The sequence below is a fragment of the Lycium barbarum genome, chromosome 3 (genome assembly GCF_019175385.1).
Source record: "Lycium barbarum isolate Lr01 chromosome 3, ASM1917538v2, whole genome shotgun sequence".
Classification (NCBI taxonomy): Eukaryota; Viridiplantae; Streptophyta; class Magnoliopsida; order Solanales; family Solanaceae; genus Lycium; species Lycium barbarum.
Window position 1 is genome coordinate 125251961 of NC_083339.1, and position 12086 is coordinate 125264046.

The 12086-nt window shown below is 36.1% G+C and overlaps 2 protein-coding genes across 2 annotated transcripts; both read right to left on the minus strand.

The window, feature by feature from the left end:
• Positions 1-2177: 2177 nt before the first annotated feature.
• LOC132634115 (auxin-responsive protein SAUR29-like) lies at positions 2178-3327 on the minus strand. Its single transcript, XM_060350416.1, has one exon. It carries the CDS (start codon positions 3000-3002, stop codon positions 2493-2495), a length of 510 nt encoding a protein of 169 aa, XP_060206399.1. The 5' UTR covers positions 3003-3327; the 3' UTR covers positions 2178-2492.
• Positions 3328-11065: 7738 nt separating this feature from the next.
• LOC132631284 (uncharacterized) lies at positions 11066-11731 on the minus strand. The gene has a single exon (XM_060346879.1). It carries the CDS (start codon positions 11729-11731, stop codon positions 11066-11068), a length of 666 nt encoding a protein of 221 aa, XP_060202862.1.
• Positions 11732-12086: the final 355 nt, after the last annotated feature.

Consider the following 12086-nt stretch of genomic DNA (forward strand, 5'->3'; position numbering starts at 1 on the left):
AATGGAGTTATAACTCATTGAAGTTTTACTAAGATACGCCCTTGTTGTTTTGACTATTCAAATCTACCCGGATGGAACTTGTTAAGCCAAAATAACTAACATTAGTTGGCATAGACAAGAACATCATAGAGGAAAATGTAATAATACAGGATCTTAGCAGTATATCCTCAATCTACTAAAAGCATTAATATTTCAGATTATTGTGTTTTATTACCTAAATTGACTTATCTTGATGTCATTATTGCATCCACACAAAATGAATTTCTCTCCTCACAAATTGTGCACGTTTTGTATAAGACAGTTGACAATTTTATTTCCCACAGGATAATTCATGTGCATTAATTATTTCAAAGCTTATGGGTCTCTATCTCTTTGGTACGTATAGTGGTCACCAAATGTGTTACTCCCTCCGGTTCATAATAACTGTCCACTTAATCTTTTTATTTTGAGTTCAAAATAAGTGTTAACTTATATAATCAAGGAGGAATTAATTATTTTCTTTCAAATTTATCCTATTTAGAAAAGTGAATTTTTATGTAATCAAAAAATTATATTAGTTAGGTAGTATTTAATTAAAGGTAGTATAGTCAAAATACCTATTTTCTTCAAAAAGTTAGTATTTTCTTAAGGAATATGCAAAAAGATAAGTGGACACTTATTTTTTTAACAGGAGGGAGTACTTTTTTTTTTTTTTTTTGGTGTCAAAGGGCCATCAAAAAGCAATTTGGAATTTGGGCAAAAGACCACGAGAGCTCTTGTGTTTATCAAAATTCGAAGGGCAAAGCTGTAAATATACTCCTCAACTTTGCAATTTAGAGTAGATATACTTCTCGTTACAAAATGGTGCAAATATATCCTTTTCCCTAACGGGGTTTTTAAATAAAAATTATTTAAGTTATTTTTTAATTTAGGAAAATGCCACGTGATTTAAAAAAAAGTCTACCCATTTTTTTGAGTAGACATACTTTTCTAAAGCCACATAGTAATTTTCTTTTTCGATGAGTCGGGTCTGGTTCGTTTAAAAAAATATCTCCGTGACTTTAAAAAAAATAAGTCTACCCATTTTTTTAAACGAACCAGACCCGATCCATAAAAATAAAAATTACTGTGTGGCTTTAGAAAAGTATGTCTACTCAAAAAAAATAGGTAGACTTTTTTTTTAAAGTCATGTGGCATTTTTCTAAATTAAAAAATAACCTAAATGATTTTTTTTTAAAAACCCCCGTTAACGAAAAGGGTATATTTGCACAATTTTGTAACGGAAGGGGTATATTTGCACCATTTTGTAAAGGCAGGTGTATATATATACCACTTTTGTAACGAGGGGTATATATGCTCTAAATTGCAAAGTTGAGGGGTATATTTGTAACTTTGCCAAATTCAAAATGTATCACCTAATCCCTGCCAATTTACTCTTTTGCCCCATTAGTTTTCAATTGTCATTATGGTATCAAAAATAGCCATCTCTGTTGATTCATCCAGTGGCGGAGCCAGGATTTCCGCCGAGGGGGTTTAAAATATAAAAAAGTAAACACACGAAGAAGCCTAAGGGGGTTCAACATCTACTATATATACATAAAAAATAATTTTAACCTTGTAAAAATAGTGTTTTTTTCCGCCGAGGGGGTTCAGATGAACACCCTCGACATAGTGTGGCTCCGCCACTGGATTCATCCCATCCAAACCTGTTTAAATGCTCATTGCACTCACCTAACAATCACTTTTCCTCCAAAAATGTTGAACTAACGTTGAATTTAAATAGAAAGTGGCCATCTATAAATGGCTAAGGAAAAAAAAATCTTACAATATATATAACAAAAAAGAAAATTTTGGTATGCAAGTGAAGAGAAAAAATAGAAGACTTTGTGATGTACCTATAGACGCGAAGACATATACAAGAGGTAGGAAAATAGAGCCAAAACACCATTTATTATTTGCTGCACAATCTCTCTCTCTCTCTCTCTCTCTCTCTCTCTCTATATATATATATATATATATATATATATATTTTTTTTTTTAATTTTTTTATTTTTTTTTTCAGACACAAGCCACAGGCAATTTTCTGCAGGTAAGCATCTTTACACATATCTATCAATTATCATAATGTCTTAAGAGCACAAGTTGGTAATCTACTTTCTTTATAGTATTATAAAAAATTTCGATGAAGTGGATTTCAACACATAGATCCACTCCTTTGGTGTATATTTGCACCTGGGGTGGATCTCACACACATATATAAGTGCAGTTTACAAACTCCACATTCCTTTAAGAGAAACATAAAAACCAATAAAAAAAAAGGCTTCTAATTAAGTAAATGTTGCGATTGACATACTTTTTTTTTGTAATAATGGTGTTCCAGTTAGCTTGCATGCACCACAGCTATTTTTTTGTCTTGCTGAGATTTGAACCATGATATCTTATACTATATAATTTTCACCCGCTTCGTTCATTGACAATCAAGACCTTTTTGGGTGCCTCTATTGACATACTTGTTACCCACTATTGAAAGAGTTGAGGCGCTTGAACAATCTTGGCGGTGGGGTAAGAACCCTAAAAGAACCATAACCTCTAGCCATTTGGCTATTACCCAAACGCCTACCAGGACTAAATAAGGTACTGCATGATCCACAAATTGAATCATCAATCTCTTTGCTACTGCCCATTTCAGCCAACACGTTGTAGAAGAGATCAACATCACAAGGTAACAAAATTGGGCCTTGGCTATAACTATAACCATACTCCTTTTGAGCATCTTCAAGCAACATCTTGAACAATGGATGACTTGCATACTTTGTCTTTATGACAAACCTCTCTTTCTCTGGCCCAACATAAACCCAAAAGCACCCTTCTGGAGCTATTGTGCTGTTTCTTCCATGCCATGATTTGCTCTTGGACAAAATTGCTCCACTTACTTTCTTCATTGATAGATATTTCTCCAACTTCTTTAGTAAATTAGAAGAGCTAGATTTCGTCTCTTCCTTTCCCATTTGGCTATTATTCATTCGCTCTATAAACAAACAACTAATCCAAAAATTCTTTGCACACTAAAAGCTACCGAGTTCCCAGCAACAACTTAGCTTAGCAGCAACACTCTTTTTACTGGTGTGGCACTATTGGATGCTTCTGATCAATAAAACATGAAGAGAGGAGGAAAACAATAAAAGAAAATGATTAGCCTTTTTTGGTTTGGTGTCAACCTCTGTCATAAGCTAAATTGATCATAAACCTCATTTTAATCCTAGTTGGATTGTTCATCCGATCCCTTTTGTAAGAATTCTACAACTAAGGTGAAAAAGTCTATATATCGAGAGCTATAGCTGACCTTTAGCTAATTCGGAGAAGTGTTATTAATAGTGAAGATAGCAAAGGCCATATAAGGGATGAGAAAAATAGATAGAGCCTCAAAAGAGGGGGACAAAATTGTGGCCCATAGGTTGCTCACTGGCCAAATAGATTCAGTCTCAAATAACACTTGCACTTTGTCAACGAAGAAAAAGCCAACCTTTATTACTTGAAAAAGATATATTATATGGTTTTATTAAATCCTAAATGGTGACGACTTCTTTGTACTCAACGCCCCGCGAGCAATGGACTAACGCTTTAAGTAATAAACTATGGATTTAAACTACACACATATATATATATATACACACACAGACGCGGCTCCAGAATTTAAATTTTAGGGGTTCAACCTTTTAGGATTCTTAGTTGAACCCATTTTATTTAAAAAAATTATGGATTCATGTCTACTTTTTATTGTAATTTTAATAAAATTTTGCACATAAATTTATGCTCCGCGTCGAAAGTTAAGGGTTCAATTGAATCCCCACCTTGAATGCTACATACGCCCCTGTTAATATACACTGATGATGCAAATAACTTCTACATTATCAATATAGTTTAATACTCCCATTGGTTTAAAATAAGTGTCTATTTAGTCTTTAGCACACCCTTAAGAAAATACTAACTTCTAGAGAAAAAAATAGGTATATTGACTAAACTATCCTTAATTAAAATGAACATATTACTATTAACTTGACACATTGGGATCATGTCACTTAGCACTTAATAAGGACAACTCTGAAAAAATAAAATTGATTCCTGATTATGTATGGGAGACCCCATAACCCACACTACGTATCTACGAGCCTCTACTGGAGAACTAGACATATACAAATATATACATATACGTGCATATTATTTTGATAGCTTATGTTTATGAAAGCATTTATGTTTCAAGCGAAAGATGATTTCTTTATGATTTGAATATAAATTGATTAAAAGAGCATTAAATTAGTAGAATAAGTCATAGAGCGAGCGGTGCTCGGTGGTTAGCCCCGGGTACCCGTCGCGGCCCCTAGCTGGGTCGTGACAAAAGTGGTATCAAATTTATATAAAAAGGCTAAGTGGACACTTGAACCAAAGGGAGTATGTTATAGCAGGTTAATGCAGTTATGCTATATTCTAAGATTGCCAATCAATGCTTACTAGATATGTAGAATTACATATGTAGTAATTACATTTTAACTAACTCAATTATATAAATATTTTTTACACTATTCGTGTATATACTTTAAAACTATATTGTTTATGTGAACCAGCATATTGTGCTTGGTCATGATCCTTTTCAATTTTCTATGTTATAAAGTGTATGATTAATGGGAGTGGCTAATTACCAAAGGGGAGCCATAATGGGAGGCTAGTCTGGGAGTACGTCAGAGGGATTAATTATAATTAAGTTCCATTAGCGAAAACCTTGTGTTATTGTTGAATTGTCAGCGAATTATTATTTTTTATTAAGATGAATAGCTTGGGACCTCGCTTTTGAGGAAAAAGAAAGACAATTATATATTACTAAACATTTCTCTTGATTGAACAGTTTGGTGAATGACGATTGATTACATGTTTGCACTAATTATAAACGAAAAAAGCTCATAAATATCTTTAACCTATTGAAAAAGGCTCATAGATACCCTCCTTCCACCTTTTGGTTTAAAAATACCCTTAAGGTTTGTTTTTGGCTCAAATATACCCCTCAAACTAACAAAGTTAAAATTAACTCTTTTAAAAAGCCAAATGGCATTTTGTGATTGGACACATATATTATTTAATTTAAAAATTAAAAAATATGAACAAAACTTTTTTTTTTTTTTTTGCATTTCGTGAATTAATCAACCAAATATGTTTTTTTTTTTTTTGCATTTCGTGTATTAAAAAACGAAATAGGATTAAAAAAAATTAATTTTGTTCATATAAAAACGAAATTGGAAAATATATTTTGTCCAATTTTCCAATTTCGTTTTTATATGAACGAAAATATTTTTTTTTATCCTATTTCGTTTTTTAATACACGAAATGCAAAAAAAAAATTATAATTTCCTATTTCGTTTTTTTATTCACGAAATGCAAAAAAAAAAAAAAAACATTTTTCGTTGATTAATTCACGAAATGCAAAAAACAAAATCAGTTTCGTTCATATTTTTAAATTTTTAATTTTTAAGTTTCCACACAATTTTTTTTTTAAAAAATATGTAAATTATGGAATTTTATTATTGGCAATTTTTTTTTTTAAATCTGGATTTTTTTTTAAATTACGAAATTTTATTATTGACCAATTACAAAATATCATTTGGCTTTTTAAAAGAGTTAATTTTAACTTGTTAGTTTGAGGGGTATATTTGAGCCAAAAACAAACCTTAAGGGTATTTTTAGACCTAAAAGGTGGATGGAAGGGTATTTTTAGACCAAAAGATGGAAAGAGGGTATTTATGAGCTTTTTTCAATAGGTTAGGGGTATTTATGAACCTTTTCTGAATTATAAATGCACTTCCATAATGGGGCCCTGCATTTGAGCAGCATAAATTTTCTAAATTATATAGTAGTTGCTTAATTAAGGGTATTACTCTGATTTTCAGTGCACATGCGAGGTAATTAGTGATAATTCGTCATCATTCATGCTTTTGACAAGTATACATACTGATTTCGCAGTTGTGTTAGTGCACACGTTATCGTATATATAATTGAAAATGTATAGTGTGAGACATATTCTAACTATTTTATAGAAATAATTTCGTTTGACACATATTCTAACTATTTGATGGAAATAATTTCGTTCTTCCAGCATGATATATAAATTTTTTATTCTTAAAAAAAAAAAAAGGATTATTGACATAAAAACGAGAGTTCAACAAGGACTGGAATTCTTGGTCTCGATTACATTGAATATTTTTTTTCTTTTGACAATGGAAAAAAGTTCTGATATTTTGTCAGACTAAAGAATCCTGCAATAATTTAAAAAATATATATATTTGTAACCCGAATTATTAGGTCTATAAACTACTAATAAATATTGTTGGTGTAGGCTGCCTACAGAGGTCATCAATAATATTCACAAGTACTTTAATCTTATCGGAATAATAGGTTTTTAAAAAATTGTAAAAAGTTACTAGTTAATTAAAAGTATTCACGACCAAAATTAATATACTGCCGATCGCAAAGGAATGATTAAATTTCAGTACAAAATTGCTTGTGCTTGATAATTTAATTTTACGCTCTTTATAGTATATCATATATCTAACTATTTACATATTTATTGAAACTTAGTGGGTAAAGTATACATTAGTAATTTACTGAAACTCGAACCTGTAAAACTGACTGGGGAATATATAAGTTCATCAACAAATTAAAGTTAGTTTAATTTTTGAATTTGGCAAATCATGGACTAACACGTGTATTCTTGAACATTTTGCCTTAAGAGTTTGTTTGGATGAGCTTAAAATAAGCAGCTTATAAGCCAAAAAAAAATAAGTTGGGGTAGGCTAAGAGCCTGTTTGGATGGGCTTATGCCTATAAGCTAAAAAAATAAGTTGGGGTAGTCTAACTTTTTTTTTTTTTTTGCTTATAAGCTGTTTTCAGCTTATAAGCTGCTTTAGATAAGCTAAGTCAAATGGGGCCAATTATTTTTTTGAGCTTATTTTAAGCACAAAATGACTTTAAGCTGGCCAGCCAAACACTCAAAAAAGCTGAAAACAGCTTATAAGCAACTTATAAGCCAATCCAAACGGGCTCTAACTTATTTTTTTGGCTTATAAGCTGTTTTCAGCTTATAAGCTGCTTTAGATAAGCTAAGCCAAATGGGCCCAATTATTTTTTTGAGCTTATTTTATGCACAAAATGACTTTAAGTTGGTCATTCAAACACTCAAAAAAGCTGAAAACAACTTATAAGCCAATCCAAACGGGCTCTAAGTTGACAAATTAAACCATTTATTTAAGGTCATCATGATAAGTATTTGTTTTGGTTAGCGACTTCTCTTGAGTCATTTTAAGGGTGTGTTTCACCTGATGAAAATGTTTCCTTGCCCAATTGGCACAAATGAAGGAATCAATGTTGGACTTATTGGATCCTTAGCAATTATGCTAGGAATGGTTATTTGGGATCTCTAGAAAGCCCACTTTATGAAATTTTTGAGAGGTCAACCGGGGTATGAATGCTTTTACTAGATTGAAAATTTATAACATTCAAAAATGTATAGACCCAATGTCACATTCAGTAAAGATTTATGATACGTGTATAGGATGTACCCAATGTGTCCGAGACGGAAAATGTTTAGAGAAGTCATTTTAAGGGTGTGTTTGAGCTGATGAAAATGTTTCCACGGAAAATGTTTTTTTTTTTTTTAAAGTAAGTGGTTTTCTTACTTATTTTCTAACGTTTGGCAAGTAAGTAGAAAATATTATTCTAAAAGCATTTATATATAATCTAGACAAATACTATGACTATGGAGTGGTGATGGGGTGTGTTGAGTGTAGGAAATATTTTTCGTGTCCCCTTTCATTCCTTGAATTGGTTAACATACAAAATATTCTGACCTAAAATAGGAGATTACAAAATATACAAAATATTCTAACCTAAAATAGCAGACTACAAAATATTCTAACAAATATATACATAATCTATCACACCCCCGCAGTCGAAACAGGAGATTTACGAACGCTGAGACTGTCCCGAAAATCTTCAAATAAGACTTGTGGTAGTCCCTTGGTGAAAATAACGGCAATCTGATAACGGGATGGATCATAAAGGACACGAACCTGTCCTCGCGCAACCTTCTCACGAACAAAGTGAATATCCATTTCAATGTGCTTGGTGCGCTGATGTTGCACTGGATTTCCTAAAGGATAAATGACACTCACATTGTCACAATACACCATAGTAGCCTTATGAATAGGACAATGTAATTCCAACAGAAGATTGCGAAGCCAGCATGACTCGGAGACAACACTAGCAACCCCCCTATATTCCGCCTCAGCACTCGAACGAGAGAGGGTAGGTTGGCGTTTCGAAGACCACGATATCAAGTTATCTCCAAGGAAGACACAATAACCAGACGTTGACCGACGTGTGTCAGGGCAGCCCCCCCCCCCCCCCCAATCCGCATGAATGTAGGAAAGGAGGTCATTAACTGGGGATGGATAAAGATGCAAACCTTAATCAAGTGTACCCTGAATGTAATGGATGATACGCTTAAGAGCATGCATATGAGCCTCTCGCGGTGCATGCATGTGTAAGCATACCTGTTGAACAGCATAAGAGATATCCGGCCTCGTGAAAGTAAGATACTGAAGTGCACCTGCGAGACTGCGATAGTGAGTCGGGTCATCATATGGAGCACCCGATGTGCTACTCACCTTCGGTTTGGTATCAACCTGAGTAGAAGTAGTCTTACAAAAGGACATCCTAGCTCGATCAATGATTTCTTCGGCATACTTGCGTTGCGACAGAAACAGGCCATCTTTATGGCGAGTGACATGAATGCCAAGGAAATAATTCAAAGGACCCAGATCCTTCAAGCAAATTCTGAGGCAAGGAGAGCCATAATGGAGCATCGGAGAGAATCTGAGGAAGCAGTAAGAATCATATCATCAACATAAAGTAAAATGTATGCCATATCGGACCCCTTTTTGTAGATGAACAAAGAATTGTCGGATCTGCTGTTTGAAAAACCAAGAGAAGAGACATAATTTGCAAAACGCTTGTACCATGCCCTCGGGGCCTGCTTAAGTCCATATAAGGACTTACGGAGTAAACATACATAATCCGGATGAGTGGGATCTCTGAAACCCAGAGGTTGATGCATATACACTGTTTCCTTGAGCTCACCGTGTAAGAAAGCATTCTTGACATCTAGCTGATGAATAGGCCACTTCTTTGATAATGAAATAATGAGAACGGTACGGATCGTAGCCGGCTTGACCACCGGACTGAAGGTCTCACCACAATCAATGCCAACCTGTTGAGTCTTTCCATCACCTACAAGACGGACTTTATGCCTCTCAAAATTACCATTTGACTTTTCTTTATGAGTGAAAATCCACATAGAACGAATAACATTCACATTGGGTGGACGGGGCACCAACTCCCACGTCTTATTTTTAATAAGAGCATCAAATTCATCATCCATAGCCATTTTCCAATTCGGGTCACGAAGGGCGGTCATAGGGTTACGAGGGAGAGGGGATTTTGTAACCATGGTATTCAAGTTAAAGTGGGAGAATGTAAATTGGAAAAGGGGAAAACATTCTCATTAAAAGTCACGTGACGAGAAATAATGATTTTATAGGATGATAAATCATAACACTTATACCCTCTATGATTCGTAGGATACCCCAAAAATACACACGGTGTAGACTGGGCTTGCAATTTGTGGATAGTCGTAGAAGGAAAGAGGGGATAGCATAAACACCCCAAAACCCGAAGATGAGAGTAAGATGGCTTTCTTTGGTATAGCACTTGAAGAGGAGAAACATGACCTAATAATTTACTTGGTAAATTATTAAGAAGATATGTTGCCATTTGTAAGGCGTGATGCCAAAACAAAGGGGGAAGAGAAGCATGAGCAAGGAGAGTCCGAGTGATATTATTGATAGAACGGATTTTTCTTTCGGCTTTCCCATTTTGTGATGACGTATGTGGACAAGAAAGACGAAATGACATCCCATTAGACTCACAAAATTTCCCGAATTGCCCATTATCATATTCCCTCCCATTATCACATCGGACATTTTTTATATGACGTTCAAATTGGGTATGAATGTGGGTTTTTAAAGCTAAGAATTTCGCATAGACGTCGGATTTCTTAGCCAAAGGAAAAGTCTATAAAAACTTCGAAAAATCATCCAAAAAAGAACATAATATCGATGACCCAATGAACTTAACACGGGAGAGGTCCACAAATCACTATGAATAATATCAAATGGCATCAAAGTTTCGGAAATAGAAGAAACAAACGGCAACTTAATGTGTTTACCAAGAACGCAAGAATGACAAATACTAGAATGACTAGATTTATTACATTCAATGCTTTTATTACGCCTAAGACAATCTAAAATAGAATTTCCTGGATGACCCAAACGATCATGCCAAAAAGGAGAGGACAACGCCGCAAAGGTTGATGGAGTGGTGGTTGGATATTTGATGGTGGTGATTGGATAAAGATCTCCCCGACTATCGTACCGCATTAGTGCCATCCCCGTCTGAAAATCCTTCACAGAAAACTCATATGGATCAAATTCAATAGCCACAGAATTATCGGTAGTAAATTTCCGTACTGAAATTAAATTCTTAATGCGTTTAGGAGCATGTAAGACATTCCGCAAGGATAAAGGGGGGTTTGGGGGAGGCAAACTAGTATGACCACAACCACGAATTGGAATCGAATGACCATTTCCCACAACAATACCATTATTTTGATTGCTCAAATTAAAATAAGACGAGAGATTACCGTCTGAGGATGTCATATGAGAAGTGGCCCAGTATCCATGTACCAATTTTGATCGGGCGGGTTCAAGGTCATGGTGTGCATTGCGGACTCGATGTCGGTTGGAACATACGACCCATGAGGGGCCACTGCTGCCATGTAGAGCTGCTGGGCTGGAGGAGGGCCCAATATACCCTGCTGTCGTGGCGGGCCAGGCGGTGGACGAGCCCAAGACGTCGTCGGGTACGGGCAGGGGGGAGAAGCAGCAGCCTAGCGAGGCTGCGGTACCCACTGCCAGTGGCCAAACTATCCGGCAAGCCACTGCTGCGAAGAGTAGCCCGCTGGCTGCGGACTGCCGCTACTACGGCCACCACGTCCGCCGTTGCTGCCAGTGATTTTTCCGCTGCCTGAGCCGCGGCTAGAACCATTTTTTCGGCTAGTCCCAGAATTTTGGCGGTGGGAATTTTTTGTTTTCCCTCGGCGTGAGCTTGTGTTTTCAGAGGGCAGTGCCGCATCGTCGACCGCGGCTACTATAGCCGAACCAGACCCGTGAGACGCCATTGCCGCAAGTTCACGTTCCTCCAAAACAAGGGAAGATCGAGCCTCTGTGAATGGTGGGAGAGGCTTAGCATGGCGAATTTGTGTCCCAACCCCTTTGTACGCTTCAGTGAGACCCGAAACCAGTTGAAGGACAAGGCAGCTATTCGTCACGGGAGCCCCGACGTTTTTCAGTTGATCCGCAAGGCTCTTTAGACGTTGACAATAGGCGGAGGCATTGGGAAAATCCTCCATACGAGTCATCGTGAATTCTTGTTCGAGAGTCACCGCACGAGAGTTTTGATGATCTTGGAATATATCACGCAAGCGAACCCAAGCGTCCATGGCAGTAGCGTCTGGTTCAATGATGGTGTTTAACAGATCATTTGAAATTGTCGAATAAATCCATTGAAGCACGGTGGCGTCAATGGTCATCCATAATTCCACTTCCTCATCAGTTTTGGGAGCCGGCTTCTCCTTACCTTTGGGTGGAGGAATGATGTGATGAAGGACCTTGTGAGAACGAGCATGAATCTTGAAAAGCTCGTCTCATGTTCCGTATTGGGAGTTCTCCATCTCAAGAGTAACAGAGATGTGATTCTTGATATTGGAGACCGCGAGGGCCGGGTGGAATGAGGGCTTAGCCGGAGTGGTAGTTGCGTCGGCCATGGCGGAAAAAAAGAAAAAAAGAAAGGTGACGGAAATAGGAAGAAGAAAGAGGGACTAGGGCGTAGCGGAAGGAGGAAGGAGAAAGAAACCCTAATCTGATACCATGTAGGAAATATTTTTC